Source organism: Rhinolophus ferrumequinum, chromosome 7, assembly GCF_004115265.2.
Source record: "Rhinolophus ferrumequinum isolate MPI-CBG mRhiFer1 chromosome 7, mRhiFer1_v1.p, whole genome shotgun sequence".
NCBI classification, from domain to species: Eukaryota; Metazoa; Chordata; class Mammalia; order Chiroptera; family Rhinolophidae; genus Rhinolophus; species Rhinolophus ferrumequinum.
In genome coordinates, this window is record NC_046290.1 from 34829127 (window position 1) to 34849890 (window position 20764).

The 20764-nt window shown below is 33.8% G+C and overlaps 1 protein-coding gene across 3 annotated transcripts in view; it reads right to left on the reverse strand.

Annotated features, from left to right (window-relative positions):
- IL6ST (interleukin 6 cytokine family signal transducer) overlaps nucleotides 1–20764 on the reverse strand; it is a 48437-nt gene that overhangs the window by 14909 nt on the left and 12764 nt on the right. For 2 of the 3 annotated variants that reach the window (XM_033110204.1, XM_033110205.1), the window contains exons 3-10: nucleotides 15062–15140; nucleotides 9981–10286; nucleotides 8966–9086; nucleotides 5782–5948; nucleotides 5108–5262; nucleotides 3464–3623; nucleotides 1291–1373; nucleotides 414–624 (exon numbers count right to left, since the gene is read on the reverse strand). In XM_033110204.1, coding sequence (XP_032966095.1) covers nucleotides 414–624; nucleotides 1291–1373; nucleotides 3464–3623; nucleotides 5108–5262; nucleotides 5782–5948; nucleotides 8966–9086; nucleotides 9981–10286; nucleotides 15062–15140 — 1282 coding nt within the window. Of the gene's footprint in view, nucleotides 1–413; nucleotides 625–1290; nucleotides 1374–3019; nucleotides 3067–3463; nucleotides 3624–5107; nucleotides 5263–5781; nucleotides 5949–8965; nucleotides 9087–9980; nucleotides 10287–15061; nucleotides 15141–20764 lie in introns of those variants that run through there. The other variant, XM_033110206.1, reaches the window with a different exon arrangement.

Here is a 20764-nt window from a genome sequence, read left to right on the forward strand (position 1 = left end):
TAACATGTATAAAAGCACTTCATTAAAATTTACAGGTAATCAATGTATGAAACTTAAATCCTTCCTTTTCCAAAATTCTTCAAATGTTTTGTGTATGTAAATTGCAATTGTTCTTCTTTGAAAGCGACAGATAATTAATATATTTAAGTCATAAAGTTCCCAAATCTTAAAACAGTATTTTAAATAAACAGATAAATAATCAGAAAAAGCTTATTAAGGAGCTTATAGCAAAGTTTAAGACAGCCATGTAAGGATGAAACAGATTATTTGGCTGCAGGCTGATTTGTAAAACTATGTTCATCACTGATACTGAGCAGACGGTCTTAGAATATTTATGTTTTTTACAGGTGCCCTGTCCATACCTAACCACCATTTCCAACCCGTCAATCAGCACCCATCTCGCAGACACAAACCTTGAAAGTCATAGGCAGGGATAGGTAAAACAGATGCATCAGATTTGCCAACCAGATTTCTTGCTGTCAGAGTTGCTATATAGTGATCATTTGTGAGATTTACTGTCAGTTTTGTGTCATTAACAGTGTAATTTTGTAAATGTGATTTCCATCTTTTGAGAGTCACTTCATAATCCAAAATTTTTCCATTGGCTTCAAAAGGAGGCAATGTCTGTAATAAAATATTTTAAAAACATATTTCATAAATCTTGAATAATCATTATTTCTTCATGTTCATGAATTCTATTAGGTCAAATCTCTAAATATTTATTGAAAGGGATTGGCAATCTCATTTTGAACTCACTACTAAAGTAAAACTATTACTGAATTAAGAGTAAAAGCATGACTTCAACTAAGAGGAAAAGTAGCATCATTTTGTTCGCTTTTAATTCTGTATACAATTATGCACTGTAGCTATCTGGGCCTTAATTATTTTATGCCTGAGTATTTTTCTCTACCTGTTTTCAGAATGATTCAGTCATGGACATTTATGGAGGGCACAATGATTTTTATTTCCTGTTAATGGCATACATTTTGATTAACCCAAAGTATTATTTCTTGAGGCACTCAGAAAAGTTCAACAGAAAACAAGGTCCACTTCTTACAGAACTTTCATAGAACTGTACTCAAGTATCTATGAGGTATTACCTGCAGTTTATGAACCTGACTTCTAGATAGTATATATAAAGTTTTGTATTTCTATTTATTAAAAATAGTTATCAAATGCCTTGCAGATATTAATATGAATAAAAATTTAAGTTAAAAGAACTCCACTCATACCATATAAAATATATTCACGTAAGAGATAAAAGAATCATACATTATGTGATTTTTTTACCTTCCATATGAGTTGTACAGGTCTACAGCCATGAGTATGGGATGGCTCCATCTTATACCAGAAACTTGGTGCCTTGGATGGTCCTAAAGAAATGACATAAACTCTTTAAAAGTGTTCATTATAACAGTAAAATAAAAAATTCTGGAAATTATTCTCTTACTTTATTTTTACTATTCTTGCTCTCCAATCACATGGTGTCTTTCTTTATACCAGCATTTTTCCAACCCAGCATGATATGTCTGGGTCTTTCTTTAGCCAGGGTGATAGCGTGATGATTTAGATTATATCAGACTCTTTTGTAATCTTAAAATTGTAAAGCTACAAATATATCCTAAGATGCATCACTATTTTTTTAAATTAGTTTCAGGTGTACAAAACAACCTAATGATTAGACATTTACACCCTTCACAAAGTGTTAACTCCCCCAATCTGCTACCCCTCTGACATGTATATAACTGTTACTATACCACTGACTATATTCCCTGTGCTGTACTTTACATCCCATGACTATATATGCATCGCTATTTCTTATTGCTAAAAAAAAATTGAAAAATCTTATTTAAATATATGCTTAAAACCCCTATATGTATAAATATAAGAATATAGAACGAACTTAAACAAATGGAGTAAATATAGTATAAGTTTATTACCTTATGTTGGGATGATTCAGTATAATAGGATATAATAGAAATTAATTCACAAGACTGTTGTGATAATCACCAACCATGTGAAAAAAAGCACTTTATAAACAAAGTATCAAATGCTAGTAATTAGGTTTTTAAAATTCCTGTAGGATCAACTGATTTAAAAAAATTATAAATATAATTGCAAAATATGGTATTCAATAGAATTTAAAAAGGGATCTGAATAAAATCTGAGCAGTGATGTACTGATGACCATGAAGAGAAAAGGTAATTATAGCTGATAAAACAGAGAAAAGAGCAACGGCAGACTAGCAGGCGGGGGGAAGGCTGCCGATGCAAGGGGTTCAAATAGGTAAATTCATAAGTACAAAAATGCCCGAGTAAAGAATATGAAATTATAAAGAAAATTGTATGGGCTAAAGATATTTCCTAACATAAAGTGAACCAACCTAGAGGCTTCATTCACTAAGTTAATGGTTCATAACTTTTTGGGTTCCAGTTGCTCTCTTTCATTTGACAAAGGTTATGTACCATCTCCCCAGAAAATGCAGAGGTGCTAACCAGCATATTTTGTCTACATTTTAAAGCAATTCAGGAACTCGCCCAGAATGACCCAAATACTTTTAAAAAGGCGTCAAGAATCCAGTTTAAGTATTCCTGGTCAAAACAAAGGAATCCAGTTGAGGACCCCCAAACCAGCAATATAGCAGGATTCCTTTCTTTCCTGGTATTTATGAGAATGAGAAAAAATTCTTAGTGGAGAAGAGTACTTTACTTTTCGCTTTTGACATTCTCAATTCACCACCTATCTAAACCTCTAGTAGAGCTGGAAGTGAAGGGATATAGGCAGTTAGGGGAAGTTTTAAAGCCATGATTGCTGCCACTGACTCCTCAAGGGTGAAGATTATGACAGGAAAATGTTCAAAAAGAAAAATCTACATGCAATAGGACCACTAGTTCTTGATGGCTACAGAAGAAATTAGTAATGTTAGCTGCTTTGGAGAGGGAATCTTTTTTGAAACTGTACACCATTTTATGTATACATTTTTAAATTGCATTATCATGGGGGAAAAATGAAAATCAACCAACCGACCAAAACTGAAGGATCTTTTTCCAGGGGTTTATCAAGTGTTGTTAGAAAAAAATGAATAAAAAACTTGGCACAAATGTCTTTTTTGATGTAAGGATCTGAGGTGTATTTTGCTAGCTAGTGTGATTTTAATGATTCAGGCTATGATTATCTAATTAGGGATAGCTATGGACCACTCTTCTTTAATAAAATGTCCTGGACCTATAAACTGTTAAGTCATCATTCCAGGAAATTTTAATTAATTAGGTATCAAATACATTCATACAATCAACAATGCACACTAAATTTGGTATCTTAATGTCCTTAAAAATAAAAGTGTGAAGTCCTAGTTTGAATAAAATGATCACAGTATAAGCAATAAGGTCTATATTATTAAAAGCAGACAGAATTTAAGCCAGAATTCCAATAGCTTAATTTCTTTATATACTTATTTACTTACTATCTTCATATGTAATCCCACTTTCTTCTGCACTCCAGTCACTCCAGAATCCTTTACCATCTTCCTTCATACAGCGAATCCTAAAGACATATTCTGTAAAAGGTTTAAGGTCCTGGACAGTAAATGAAGATCGGGTGGATGCTGTATCTTCAGGAGGAATCTGAAAACAAAGCAAATCAATCAATAAAAAAACCCAATGGTATTTATCATAGGTCTTCCAAATTACATAAGATTTAGAAATGAATTTAATGAAACAACACTAATAAATTAACTCAAGCTCTGGAGAGAAATAAATGCAAGTCAAAAATCAGTCAAAATCAAAGTTAATAGATTTGGGAAGTATGAAAACATCTATTTAATTCTTTCTTCCTTTTCTTTATTTTCACTTCTTGCTTCCATAGGGCCTATAACACTCAGGGTCTCAGCAGGAAAAAAAAATGGCACGTTCCAATTAGAACTTAATTCAAGGAGGGTTTACTAAAGGGAATATGGGCAGAGTGTAGTGAAACCTTAGATAGTGCAGTCACTACTCTGGAGCTTACAGCTGTTACCACCCCTTGGCCCAAAAGGATAAGGGAAGGTACCAGAACCTGGAAGAAAAGGGTTAGAGGGTTAACTTGAGAGGAGCAGTGACCTTAGCTTGAGAGACACTGGAAGCTCCAGGGAGGAAAGAGGGAAAATATGCTGATCTCACTTCTATCTCTCCTCGCTCTTGCCAGGCCCCTTCCTCCCATTAATCAAACTCAATAGGAAACTAGAGAAAATGGGAAACTACAGATAAAATCCATACAGGTCAGTATACCAAGACAAGGAGTAGGGTGGAGAAGGATCTGGACAGGCAAACGGATGACACATGCACCCAATCAAGAAAAAAAAAAGCTATCATTGTAGATAAGCTTGGTTTTCAGGGGAAAAGAGACTACATATAGACAACTACTTTCTTTTTACTACTCTGAGACTTTAATACTGGATACAAAATAGGTGTCAATCTTTTTTGTCCCAATGAATTAAAACTGTATCAAAAGATATTTTGAAGAATTTCAGGTATGTATCCTCTCTTTACAACATGAAGCATTAATCCATTTTGGTTTACTGCTTTTTCTAATTGTATTCTGAACCCTTTAGATAAGTGGAATGGAGGACAGAAATAGTAAGGTCATGGGCTCAATTTCCTTATGAGCTCATTACTGCAAACAGAGAAACAAAACAAAAGCATACCGTTAGTGATAAATAGAGTTATAACAAAGAACAGTATCAGGATCTCAAAGCTATGGTGAGAAGACATTTTAAAAAAGGTCCAAGTATTTTTCCTGACAGCATCATCTTTGGGTTACCGTCCCTTTCCTTTTCAGTGTTACAAGTTCCTCCACTTAATTTGCTTATTATTTGTGTTACTTTCACCTCCCATCAAAAATGCTATTCCCTATCACCCTGCATCACTTCCATATTTCACTTAAAAGCTACTATATTTAGCAAAACTTTTTTTTTCTATCTAGAAGTCTTCCTATTTGCCCTTGCTTGAAATTGATCTAGAAGAGGTATCAAGCAAAATATTTCACTTAAAACATTCAGAAAATGATTGAGACTTTTAGGTTAGAAGGTTACAAGAAAAACTATTTGAACAAACAGTAACTTTCAATTTACCTGGCTCCAGGTGGAAGCATCTTTGGTCCTATACTGAATGTCGTATTTCAGTTTCATAAAACTCTTAATACTTGAGTTGATCCACGTCAGTTTTAAGATACTAGACAGTTCCTCTGAGTTGCTGACTGATAAATTATGTGGTGGAAAGGGCTTCACTAAAGAATAAAATAAATCCTAATGTTTATCAACTTCTTACACAAACTCAAATATACTCTTTATGTCTTCTTTCACAATATTCATTTATTCTCACTAAATGAACTAATGTCTCTGAAACCAATGCTATGCCATACTATTATAATGGAAAAGTTTCTAAAAAATCTTTTACTTGTCAGTTTATTACATTTGTTAATCTTTTTAGGTTCAGATATCAAAACAATTAAATATTTATAATATATAAAATTTTTAAAAAGCAATAAAAATGGAACATGTATACTATGATTACAATCCTGTAAAATGTTTGATAACTGAACAAATACCTGAAGATAACATTCAAAGTAAAAATAGCTGTTACTGTGGTTGGATTATGGATATTTTTCTTTTTTCCAAATTTATTTTAATGTTATTGATAAAATGAATTTGTAAAAGTCATTAAGATAAGAAAAATGCTTATTTTTACATTAATTAAAATCTTAAAAACTACTTTAATAAATTCTCAAATTCAGGTTTATAACTACCTTTATCTACAGGATCAAAATTGATATGATCTGATGCAACTTTCCCAAGTGCATTTTCTGCTTCTACCCAGACTTCAATGTTGACAAAATATACAGGAGAATAATCAACAGTGCATGAGGTAGGGTTGTCACGTTTTGTTTTACAATCATCAAACTTCTCTGTCGCCCTAAATACAAAAATGGAAGAATTGGTCATTAAAAATAGATTTTAAAAAATTAAGAGTGAAAAAGGTTACCTGAAAAGACTTTGATGAAACCCAGATTGTTACAATTTAGAATAAATAAGTTGATTCCCATAAGTTTGGAATAAACTGTTGATAACTAAAACAAAAATTTCTTAAAAAACTGCTTTTCTGTAAAACTGAGTTTAATTTGTATATTAAATACAAAAGTATTTTCATATTTTATTCCAAGAATATTACATTTAGAATGTTATGCTCTATCCCCGTTGACCCTTCTACAAAAATTATCTATTTCCTGTGGTCTGTATTTTGTCTATTTACTGTTTCTTTCTTTTTCTGAAACAGAATCCTTACTGTACCAGCAATGTTTTTAAGCACTGTATGCTTTTCTAAGCACAATATGCTTAGAAGATAGGATGGGGATAAAAATTTCATCCCAGAAAGTTCTCTTAGCCTCTTTCCAGCTTAATCCAGGCAACCACTTTCTGATTTCTATCACTACAGAAAAGTTTCAAATGATGTTATTGCATTTACTTACATGTTTTTTTTCCCCTCATTAGTTTGCTCATTTATTCTATTTTTTAAATTCCACATATAAACGAGATCATATGGTATTTGTCTTTCTCTGACTTATTTCACTTAGCATAATATAAGTCTCTAGGACTTACATATGTTTAAATTATGTATCAATTAAGAATACCTATACATACACATTATTTCTTTAAATAGAAATTTTAAATCAAAACCAAACCAAACCAAAATAGTTATAGAGGAAGGGAGGAAATAAGATACAAGAGACAGGGAACTGAGACTTCTGTTAATATACCTTATTTTATAAATCTGACCTTTTGGATTAACTAGTTTATAATTTTAAGAAAATTCCTACAAATAAGAGCAAAACGAAACATGAACTCTTGTACTGAGTTGGTGGGATAACACATAGAACTATTTCAAGTATCTTCAATATAGTAATTTAACTACATCTTTAGTGAAAGAAAAACAATCTTAAAATTATTTTTAGGATTTCACTGAAAAGGCCTAAAAACAATGACAAACCAGTAGCAACAAGTTCCACTACCACCCAAACTGTAGTCTGTAAATAATATTTCACACTAAATGGAACCATGGCTACTAGGGAGGAGGTCAGTTTTAGGTCCGGGGCAAGAAATATATCAAGATGAACCTGGAAAACCATGTCATATCAGACACCAAGGAAGCTGATTATTAAAGATTAATGAAGCTGTGTCAAAAGGATGAGCCAATCTAAATAGGTTTCCACTAACCAAAGGTGGGACAATTTAAGTATCAAGAAGAATGATAACCATAATGGATTGAAACACATGAAACATTTTAAAATATGAATTCATAATGAGGGGAAAACCCCCTCATTATCTACCTTTGTAAGATACCAGGGAACCAATTCATTATAAAACTGGTTAACAAAGGGGAATATTAACACCATTTTGTTTCTCTTATATGAACTGTACCTCAAAGTAACCAATAGTTGATAAAAGAAAGTTTTAAATATTTCAGGTTAAAAACAAAAAGAATACCACTACTGTGCACCTCACATACAAATAATGATCACCGATAACTGCTGAAACCTTTAAGTAAAAAAAACTATACGGAAGTAACATGGTTAAATCTCTAAAACATTCAGCTGAGTCATAAAAACCTTTCACAAAAGAGCAAATACTGTCTGATTCCATTTATATGACATTCTGGAACAGGCAAAAGTCTATAGTGAAGAAAAGCAGACAAGGAATTGCCTGGTGGGACAGGGTGGTGGCTGGGATTGACTAGAAAGGGGCATGCGTGAACTTTCTGAGGGTGTTAGTAATGTCCTGTGTCTTGATGGGTTTGAGTTACACAGGTGTATGCACTAGTCAAAACTCACTGAATGACACATTTAAGATATGTAAGTACATTTTAAGATATACATAAATCTTACCTAAAAACAAAAACATACCTACTTAATTATATCTAATTAATGCTGTATATGCTAAAATTTTAAGGGTGAGATACTAATGTCTGCAACTCACTTTGGAATGCATAAAAGAGATGGATTGATGGATGGAGAGAAGGATGCATAAACAGATAGGTGATAAAGCAAATATAGTAAAATGTTAATTGTAGAATCTAGGTGATGGGTATACATAAGCCTTCACTGTAAAATTCTTTCACTGTTTATGTTTGAAAAAACTAATGGGGAATTTTATAATGAATGAATCAGGCTGACAACACCTGAAATCACTGCTCAGTCTTGGTACTGGAAAAACAATCAAACATTATGTGGTGGCTCCAGATATAAGTACACATCACTCCTATTTATTATTTTTCAAAAAAATAAAAATAAAAATAAAAGCTGAATTTGATCTCAAGTGTCTAGATCTAATAGCAATTTTTAGAAAATAAAGGGACAGAGGAATATGTTAAACAGTAAATAATTGTTATTTTTAACAACTGTATTGAAAAGAGAGAAGCAGATGGAACCTATGGTTAAGAGAGATTTACAAGACGTATCAATCTGTAATGTATGGAGGTAATTTAGATCTTGATTTGAACAAATGTAAAAACCACATATATATTTACGAGACATCTGGGAAAATCTGACTACTAACTGAAAATGTGACAATGTTAAAGTATTTTCAATTATATTTGGGTGTAACAATGGTATGTAGTTACGTTTTTTTTAAAAGTGTCCTTATCTTTTAGAGATATATACTAAAATATTTATGGATGAGATGACTGAAGTTTTCTTTAAGACAATCTGGGGTGGAGTACATATAAAATAAGACTGGTCAAGAGCTGGTTATTAATGAAGCTGGAAGACGGGCACATGGGGATTTGTTATACTATTCTTTCTACCGTTATGTTTCAAATGTTCTAAAATAAAAGATTAAATAAAATGTTTAGCATTTAATAGTATTGTATGACAAAATAAAAATTCCAGCACAAATGACTAACTTAATTCAACATATGACAAACTTGAAATAACTTGCCACTCAGATTTTAAAGTGAAGTTTGTTTCCAGGTATGTTTCCCTTCCAGGATCCCACTGACATGTCATTTTTTCTCCTTCCTTCACAATGCAACTCAAATTCTTAGGTTTTTCTGGAGGCACTAAAAAAGAACAATTAGCAATTTTCAAAAAGCTTTATATATCCACAAATAAGATGCAACTTAATAGTACCCCAAGATATTTACAACCTAAATTAGAAAAAAGAAACTCAAGCCAAAAGTATGGATATAATGAAAGAATGGTACCTAAAAAATTACTTTATTTAAACTCAAACTTCATTTTAGACATTAATATACATTTTCTATCATAACTGTCACTAACTAGTATGTTTCAAATTAATTTTCTACATAAGATCAATTTTCATTTATAACTGGATAACAGTATCAACTGATTTCTCCATTAAGTGTATTTTAAAAAGTAACATTTGCATGTTAGTAAGAGGCAACTAAATATAAGCAAAAATGATTCATTTATATGTCTCTTTCTATTGCCTTCCCAAACTCTCCTGGAAGAAAAGCAAATGGAAAAGTTATAGTTTTGGGTTATCCACAAATTTGATAATCCACTATCAGATCATATTAAATTCACTTATTTACTTTGACAAAGAAGACTTTCTCCAGTACTTATTTGCCTTCTTCAGGTGGCTGCTTAATGTGCATTCTCTCGGCAATTAAGGAGTATTCAAAGTTACTATGAATAAACGCACAGATTTCAATTCAACAATACTCTTTCGGGGGTTTGTTGTAAGATTTTTCTAGAAAACTGACAGATAGTTGGCTTTCAGGAAGATATAAAACTTGCGTTACTCTTTATGTTTTTTTGCATATTGGTAATGAAACTGTAGTTCCACTTCTAAACTCATTTTTTTTAAATAAATATGTCCAAAAGTCACTGAGCCAACAAGTTACTGCATTTCATTAAGACCAACATACAACATTAAAAATGTAATTCAACAGTCATGACAAAGTCTGAAATACGACAAAAGCAAAACTTACGGCCTGAAATTATTCTGATTCCATACACGTTCTGATCAATCTGTCCAAATGTACGAATGTTGCAAGTGAGTTGAATATTTAATAAAGATATATCTGTAAAAGTGACACTAGATGCTGTTCTGTTTATGACAGTATATTGTTCATGAGGAACAGTAGCATGATTTGTTTTCCAGAAAATATAATTAGCATTTACATGAAAATAATCCATACATTTTTCCTTTAGCACACAAACTGCAGTGAAATTAGAACCAAGTTGTACAACTGGAGATTCAGGGTTGATATAACCACATGGATCTAGAAGTTCACCTGAAAAGGAATAATAATAGAAAATATAAAAATGAACTGAATTTTTCTGGTACAAAATAATATTTTGTATCAATGCAGTCCCTCATTCTTCACTAAAATATCTCTCAAGACACACAAAAAGAAGCGAAAATTAATATGGTCAGAATTCAAAGCCAAAATTTGTAAAGAAATACTCAAATTATAAGGAAGATGGAGCTGGATTAAAAAAAAATGATAAAAAAAAAACCTAAGCAAGCTTCAGCCCTTTTTTATAATATTCTAACTGCTTTAGGAAACACAGCCTGCCTGCAGCATGATTCATTTGCTCCCCCACCAATCCTGTTCCTCCATTCAGACCCAGGGTCTAAATAAGCCCCCCAGAGAACAGGCAGTGGTAGTCTCTACTCCTCTCCAGTCCTCAATGTGCTGGGGGTGTGAATGGGGGCATGGAGGGAGAGTATACACTGTTCAAATATAAAAATTCAGACAAAAAAGGAAATAGCAAGGGAACAAAAACCAGAATGAATAGAACAAGATGACCAAATATATTAGTTTTAACAGTAAGTGTATAGAATAAAATCCCATATTAAAAAATAAAAAATCATACTGTATAAAAAATTAAACACAACGATATGCTTTAACTGTCACCTACTCCATATTGATGACATCTAAACCCCTATCCCTAGCTCTTTGTTTTCAACAGCTACAAGACATATCCACCTGAGATAGTCCAATAAGTATTTAAAATGAGCATTTCTAAAATGATATGCACAACAGCCCCTTTCAAACTTATTTTTATTTCTCTATCTCTGCTAGTAGTACCACTCCCATCCAGTCATCGAGGCCAGATACACTGCAGTCACTTTCAACATCTCTAATTAGGCTCCTCCAACTTAACGATACTGCACTGAATCTTGTTGGTTCTACACTTGTAATATGTATACCAACCCTATTTTGATTGCTAAAGCTCAGACCATCAGATTATATGACAGTCTGACCACCTTCCAGTTTATCCTACACACTTCTGCTAGAGTTACTATTAAAAAATTATTATGCCATTTCCCTATTGTAAATTATTTAATGGCTACCTATTCTCATCAAGATAAAATCCCCAACTAGTTAACATGATTCTATTCTCTTTCTCTAGCCTCACTGTCCAGAGTTTTAAGGTAGCTTTCCTTAGTGAATCCCATCTGCCAATGGGTTCTTGGGTGGTTGGTTACCCATCCTACTTGAGCTTGTTTTCTCACTTGGAAAATAAAGTTAATAATGGCTATCTTAAAGAGTTTTTTGAGATTAGAAATTACTTATGTAAAACACCTCCTGCAATGCCTGGTATTCAACAGGCCTCCAATAAATGGTAGCATTATCATCATTATTATTAGTCTCCAGACAAAAGTAATCCAGCCACACTGATAGGATTTGGAAGGTTCCCTTAGGGGTGACTGGTTCCAGCAGTTAAGGTAAAATGCACAGAATGACAAATTATAAATCTGAGAAGAAACTTGGAGATCATTTACTTCAACTCCTTAATTTATAAAGAAACCTGAGATATTTTCATAGAGTCAACCTAAATTATCAACCAAACTCTTCCAAATCCCAACTTGGTTTCAAGCTAGATCACACAAAGGATTAAAATACCTTAAAAAGCTAAAAACAGCTTTTCTTATTCTGGATCTCTCAAAGTAAGCAGGAAGAATTAAAAACAGATTTTGCAGTCAAAATTGTATTGCTAAATGGAATCCTGGCACCTCTCATAAAGGCTACAGGGCCCAGAGTCGGAATGTGTATTTCTTTGTTTCAAAACTTATAATGTAGCCTGTTTACATGAACTTGCCATTGTTTATACATGTCCCAGTGCACGTCTAACTCTAAATTTCCTAGTGCATAAAACTTCATCTTGTAGGGAACTAATAAGTTACTCTGTGATGCTGGGCCAGTTCTTCCAGCTCCCTAGACCTCACTTTATTCCTTGGTAAAATCACTTCTGTTTCACTTTCTCTAAAGTAATTACTGGAAACAGTAAATATGAAATATAACTTAGAATATTACAAACAGAAGACATAACCAGAGACTCAATATCAATAATTTTTAATCACATAGTATAACAGAAATACTAGACATGGGCAAGTGAAGTGAAACAAAAGCTCACTAAAACCATCCCATGCCAAAGTAATCCCATTTTTATAGAGCTACCAGGTTACTGGAGATTAAATTATAGCTTTTTTTAATTTAAAAAAAGGTATTTGACAAAATTAGTTGGGGTATTCATATGAACAAGATGAAATGTGGGTTAGAATATACTATAACAAATATTAGAATGAACACTGAAAACTGGTATTTGGCTGTTGTTGACCTATAAAAACTGAAATTTCATAGGTTCAAACTAATAAATTTTTAATTGATGACATATACATGTATATATACACAATATATATAATATATAAAAGTATAAAACATATTTATAATATATATTTACATATGTTTACATATATAAAAATACATATAAAATACTAAGAAAAAAGTCAATGAGAAGGTCTTGAGTAGAATATGTAGAAGTGCCCTTAGTCCTTGGGGCAGATTGTATTTTCCAAAGATGGTCACCTTTATATACCTATTTATCCCATCCCACATGCTCTTCTTACGATATGACTGATAGTCTGTCCACAAAGAAGTGGGGTCTGTATTCTCCTCCCGCCCTCAGATCTGAGTGGCTGCTTATGTCTGCCTCAGCCAACAGAGTAAGCAATGTGACTTCCAAGGCTAGCCCATTAATAGGATACAACTTCCGACTAGCTCTCTGTTCTCTTGGGTCATTTGCCCTGGAAAGCCAGCCAGAAGTTGTAAGGAAGCCAAGACCACATGTGGTGTTCTGGCCAACAGTCCCAGCAAAGCCCTCAGCCTACAGCCGGGGTTAATACCAAACATGTAAAGGAATGAGCCTTTGGATGATTCCAGCCCCCAATCTGAATAGTCCAGCTGAGGTCCCAGAAATCATGGAGCAAAGATGAACCAGTCTGGCTGTGTCTATCTGTATTCCTGATCCACATAAACCATGAGAAATAATATTTACTGTCATTTTAAGCCAGGGAGTTTTGGAGTAATTTGTGAGGAAGCAATAGATAATGTAATCCTGTTATTTTCAACACTACTCAACTCAGGGGAAAACAGAGAGACAGTGAGACATAAACACTTAGCAAATTAGAAAAACAAGGCAATGAAGGACTGCCAACACTTTGGATGATAATGTTAGGATTCAAAATTATGTTGAAAGATTAGACCAACAGGCTAAAACTAATATAACGTACTTTGCAAAAGAGGAAAATATCTCCTATTTAGGTTGGTAAGAAATAAATATAGGGTAAGGGAGAAATGGCTTAATTCATGTGAAAACAACCTAAGAATTTTCACTGCCCGGTAAGTAGCCTGACATGAAACTATAGTGTATCTTAGCTGGCAAAAAAAGCAACCAAACAAACCAAACTATGTTGTTTTAATAAAAACGATGTTCAGATCCAAGTAACAAAGTCACTATATTCAGATCATGTCTAGCACTGTATTATATTTATTTTTCTTAAGAGCATTTTATTCAAATCTTAATAATAAATATATAATTACTATCCTTTTTTATAATGCTTATTATAAAGGCGTTGCCCAAATGCCTTCTGTATATTAACTCATTGAATCTTCCCAATAACCCTAGGAGGTAGGGACCATTATTAACTCCATCTTACAGACCAGGAAACTGAAGCACAGATTAAGTGACTGGCCAAACTCTTAAAGCTAATACGTGGGAGAGATAAATGTGATACGGGCAACCAAGAGGAAAATCAGGAGGGTAATCAGCACACACAATGTTGGAATCCAAGTGCTATACAGAATGACTGTAAGTTTAGTTTGGGGAAGAGAAGGCTCAGAGACACATGAAAGCAGTCCTTCAATACTTGAAGAGTTGAACAGTGGGAAGGGAAAGTGGTTCAACTCTAGAACTTGGATTAACAGAAAAAAGTCACAAGGAGGAGAACTGGGGTTCAAGAATAAGGAAAGACTTTCTAAATAAGAAAGATTTTCAACATAAACTTTGTGTCGCTTGAGGTGTTCAAAAGGAAGCTGCATTCCTGGATTTGGAGAGGCGTTGATTCAGAGCAGTGCTTCTCAAACTACATGTGAAGGACCCGTTTGGTTTCCCCCACCAATGTTTCACAGATTTATACTTTTGTTCTATACTAAGTTCCATGAGACAAGTCCACTGATTACATTCTTGGATGTCACAGCTATGTGAAATTGTTATAAGAGTTTCTAAACATTTACTCTTAATTTCTGTACTTATTTCCTTGTGGACCACTGCCAACCAGTTCTCAGACAGGCATCAGGCTGTGAACCAGCTTGAGCAGTACTGTGGTAGGTCAGTGACCTCTTTATTCTGGTCACAATCACACTGTGGCTCAGTGACACCTTTGACCATTAAGGAGTGAAGGGCTAAAAGTTAACAGATTTCCTCCTATTTTTTTATTTAGAAAAAAAGAAGAAAAAAAAACCAAACAGCATCTTCTTTTCCTTCTCCACCTTAAAGTTATTGTTAGTACTGCTAAACAACATTTAAGATTACTGAGTGACTGTTTCAACTCAAATTACACAAATTATAATTTATCAAGAGTATTTTTACTTTTTAAAATCATAAGACAGTATTCTCTTAATAATGACCTTAGAAAGAATATGTAAGTTTAATTACAGAATTATATAATTAATAAATCTAACTTGTGGGGTTGGAAGGTAGGGCATTTCATGAAGCTTACCTAAAGATTCAGTGCTGAGAAAAATAAACAAGGCTTGCACTGTCCAAGTTTGCAGTGTCAACATCTTGCATAGATACTTCTGTAAAAGACACACATAATATTTTTCTCTTATTACACATAAATTAGGGCACAATTTCTAAAGCTCTTTTGTTCTCATTGTATAGCTGTTTTCTAAAAGTTGGTAAAATTCTTGTAAGAATGTAGAAAACAAATTCAAGTCTTCAGAACATTTTTCTTTATTCCCATTGAAGTTATGGCTATGTAAAATACTGCTGGAAAACAATTTATACTTTATGGCGAATTCAAAGAACAATCCTGCACTATTAGTAAGTACTCTGAGATTGAGAACTTCAGAGAGACAAATTTCTACATGGCAAAACCCACCATAAACAACCTCAAAAGTTAGGTGACAAAATGGAGAAAAAAAAAAGTTTGTAATTCATGGCATGACCAAAAGTAATACCTTGATATATGAAGAATGCCTACAAATCACTAAAAAATTCCAACACCTTGTTGAAAAACAGGCAAGATGAGTTGAATAGGCAATTCATAGAAAAGGAAATACAAATAACTCAAACATATGAAATGATACTTTCAACCTCACTCATAATGAAAGATGAAAACTAAAACTACTCAGATAGGACAAAGAAATGGAAAGACATTCCATGTTCATGGATTGGAAGAATCAACAAAGTTAAAATGGCCATATTACCCAAAGCAATATACAGATTTAATGCCATCCCCATCAAAATCCAATGGCATTTTTAAAAGAAATAGAACAAACAATCATCAGATTTGTTTGGAACCATGAAAGACCCCAAATAGCCAAAGCAATCCTAAGAAAAAAGAACATTGCTGGAGGTATCACACTCCCTGACTTTAGCTTGTACGACAGGGCTACAATAATCAAAACAGCATGGTATTGGCAGAAAAACAGACACATAGACCAATGGAATAGAATTGAGAACCCAGAAATAAAACCACATAAATATGGACAGATAATTTTTGACAAAGAAGCATAAAATATACAATGGAAAAAAGACAGCCTCTTCAATAAACGGTGCTGGGAGAATCGGAAAGCTACGTGCAAAAGAATAAAACTGGGTTGCTATCTGTCACCATGTACCAAAATTAATTCAAAATGGATCAAAGACCTAAGCATAAGACCTGAAACAATAAACTGCATAGAAGAAAACATAGGTACTAAACTTATGGATGTTGGGTTCAAAGAGCATTTTATGAATTTGACTCCAAAGGCAAGGAAAGTAAAAGCTAAAATAAATGAATGGGACTATATTAAACTTAAAAGCTTCTGCACAGCAAAAGAACCATCGACAAAATAAAGAGGCAACCAACTGAATGGGAGAAGATTTTTGCAAACAGCGCCTCCGATAAGGGGTTAATATCTAAAATATACAAGGAACTCATACAACTCAACAACAAAAGAACAAACAACCCAATTGAAAAATGGGCAGACGATCTGAAGAGACATTTCTCCAAAGAAGACACACAAATGGCAAAGAGACAATGAAAAAATGCTTATCATCACTAATCATCAGAGAAATGCAAATAAAAACCACAATGAGATATTACCTCACCCCAGTCAGAATGGCTATCATCAACAAGACAAATAGTAACAAGTGTTGGAGAGGCTGTGGAGAAAAAGGAACCCTCATACACTGTTGGTGGGAATGCAGACTGGTGCAGCCGTTATGGAAGGCAGTGTGGATGTTCCTCAAAAAATTACGAATAGAATTACCATATGACCAGCAATCCCCCTCCTGGGTATCTACCCAAAAAATCTGAAAACATTTATACATAAAGACACGTGTGCTCCAATGCTCATTGCAGCTTTATTTACGGTGGCCAAGACATGGAAACAACCAAAATGTCCTTTGATAGATGAATGGATAAAGAAGTTGTGGTATATATACACAATGGAATACTATTTGGCAGTAAGAAAAGATGAAATAGGACAATTTGTGCCAACATGGATGGATCTTGAGATTATAATGCTAAGCGAAATAAGTCAGACAGAAAAAGCAGAGAACCACATGATTTCACTGATATGTGGTATATAAAACTGAAAACAGCAAAAGAACAAGACAAATGAAGGAACAAAAACTCACAGACATAGACAGACAATAGTTTAGGGGTTACCAGAGGGTAAGGGGGGAGGGGGTTGTAGAAGAGGGTAAACGGGGTCTAATATATGGTGATGGAAAGAGAATTGACTGGGTGGTGAACACACAATGTGAGATACAGATAATGTACTACAGAATTATACACCTGAAATCTATGTAACTTTACTAACAATTATCAACCCAATAAACTTTAATTAAAAAAAAAAAGAAACTACTCAGATAGGAATGTAAGATGTTACACACTCTGGAAAATAATTTGGCAATTCTTTACCAAGTTAAAAGCACATCATAAGACTTCGCATTTCCACTCCTACGAATGTACCCAAGAGAAGTGAAAATATACAACCACACAAAGACTATACTCAAATGCTCACAGCAGGTTTATTCATAATAGTCCCAAACTGGAAAGAACCCAAAAGTCCATCAACTGGTGAATGGATAAACAACTGCCCAAGCAAAAGACTACCACTCATCAATAAAAGGAAATGAACTAGTGATAGATACAATAATATGAATGAATCTCAAAAACATTATGCTGAATGAAAGGAGCCAGATGCAAGAGGCTATATACTGTATAATTCTATTTATAGGAAATTCAACAAATGGCAAAACTGGTGACAGAAAGCAGAACTGGGGTTGGCTGAGGTGGGGAAACGGGATAAATGTAAAGGGGCACAAAGGAAGTTTTGGGGGAGATAGAAATGTTGTCTGACCTGATTGTGGTGTGACAAGTATCTACATTTGTCAAAATCCACTCAATTGTGTCAAGAATGGTGAAGGCTGCGATTTTACCCCACTCGCAGGCTAATGAGTTAGCCTGCCGGTGCCGTGGATGCCAGCAGAAGACACGAGACTCTTGAGTCAGGGACGAAGGGCATACCAGGAGCAGCAGAGTAGTATCAGCATCTTCTAGTGCCGATTGCCTGAGCCCCAATTCCCACATGGTGTTGTGAACTCAGGTAACACACCTGTACACACCGTGGGTTGCATTACAGGAATAGAAGACCAAGCTTAGGAAACATGATTCTTTTAAAACGGCAGGAAGTATGCCTACCCTTTCCTCGGGAGGGGGACATTATCTCTAATTCCCACGGCTGTGAGCAAACCTGTCCTTTGCTCTAGGAAGAGACACTACTTCTATCTTCCAACATCCTTGAAAAGATTGTCTAGAAAAAAGGCAATCAGGGCTGTGCTCATAAGATTTGCAGAAATGCAGGGGACCCATGGGGGTATTGTTTCCTAACAAACTCTATGCTAAAAACTGGTGAATTTTATTGTTTATAAATTAGACCTCAATTAAAAACAAACAACACGTACCCAAACAAGGTGTACAGCCAAAAGAAAGGAGTGCTTAATTTCCCCAAAAGATATATACAAGAGTATTCACAAAAGTTTTATTCATAAAAGCTAAAAAGTAGAACCAAAAATCCACAAACAGTAGAACAGATAAATTGTGATACATTCAAATAACTGAATCACAGAAACTAAAAAGAATTACAGGTACTCACAGCAACATGACTGAATCTCACATATAACACAGAAGAAAGAAACCAGACACAAAAAAAGTACACACTACATGATTCCCTTTACATGAAGTTCAAAATCAGGGCAAACACTCTGCAGTGATAGAGATCAAAAAAGTGGTTATCTTTTGGGAGTGCATGGGGGGAAGAGGGCAGATGAGATGCTGCGAATGTTCTGTATCTTGACCTGGATGGTGGTTAAGAATTCATCGAACTGTACACTTAGGATTTGTGGACTTGTATGTAAGCTGTACTTAGTAAAAATAGTAAACAAACGAAGAAAATCTATCCCGATATCATTCTCACCTCCACTATTGGAAAAAACATAAAAACAAACACTATCAACACAGTGCTGGAAGACTATGACTTAAAGGGATTCTCACACACTGCGGGTTCAAGTGTAAACTAGCATAACCTTCCAAACAAGTTGTACAACTAAAACTGTGAATTTTATGGTTTGTGAATTAGGCCTCAATTAAAAACAAACAAAACGTACCCAGACAAGTTGTATGGCCAGGTTAGCACTATTGACCAAAAATGAAATACAAATACGTTTAAATCTAATGATTCTACTTCTAGTATTTTATCCTACAGATATAAGCAAAACAACACATGTACAAGGTTACTCACTACAGCAGTTTTTAAGTTGTAAGAGCTTGAAACCACCTAAATGTTCATGAATAGGGGACTAAATTATGGCCTATCCAAACATACATGTAACCATAAAAATAAGAAAGCTCTGTATGTACAGATATATAGTATCTAAATCGTTAGGTACAGAACAGTATATTTGTGGGCAAAACCAACAAGATAAAACACACATTAATTTACTTATATATGCATAAAATATCACTAGAAGAATAAAAATTCAAATACTGGATCCCACTGGGTGTTTGAGACACCAGGGTAGAAGGAAGATACTCTGCTGCATATACTTTGCACCTTTCCAATGCTGTACCATGTGACTTTAGTACTTAGTCAAAAAATAAATACAATTTAAATTAAAAAATACTTGTGTAAACTTTCTCTCACAAATAAAACTATTCACTTTGTGATGAGGGTTTCATAGTACTATATTTGGAAAACAGTGTTCTTTTATTAAATCTAAATACTAACTTGACTTTTTGTACTCTCTAACCATGTAACAGTCACTCTGTAACAAAATTATTTGATACTGAACTGTTAGACTATCTCAGGTAAAGGTATAAAAGAACTAAGTTGCAGAAACCATTTTCTCCCACTTTGTTTCATTCCTTACTTCCCAACTTTAAATAGTCCCATATTAGAAAAGTCTACCACATCACATAACTATGTAACTGTTCATGAAAACAACAAACAAAAAAAAATATCTGAGCACGTTGGTAGAGTAGTATGTGGTCATGCCATCCTGACCATCCAGCCTATTAGATACCTTGTTCACACTGTAGAGAGGTTTTTCTATAGTTCCTGAAAACTGGCAATCTTTCTATTGATGTACTATATTCTTATAACAAAACTCTGAAACAAGAGGTCCCACAAAGGTATTTATGATCACATCAAAGCAATCAGATTTATCTGAGCAGTGCCATGAAACACGACTAAAAGGGAAACAGGCAAGGGTAGGTTTCACATTTTAACAGCTAGAAAGTAATGTTTCCTAATTTTTAAAGGATTATCATTGAGATGTGACGAAGGAACATCTATTAACAAACTTGATTGCATATTTCAAACCTAAGAGTTGGAGATACAATTAGCACCTTCTAAAATATTGTATTATATACAATATAGTCAACTTCATTTGGGGGCTCATCTTGTTTCAAAATTGACAGTATTCTGCTTATTTTCCCCCTCCTATCATTCTGTTGACAGCAAATATTCAATTTAAAAGTCTATTATTAGCACTATTCTCTCCTCATCTCTTGCAGAATTTTCTATGTATACATTACAACCCCATATTGCATATACTGATTTTCCTTGAAATCTGCATGTTATCTTGGAAGCTTCTATGAAGCCAAAACATGGCGACTAACTATAGATATAGGAAAGGTTTATTCCAA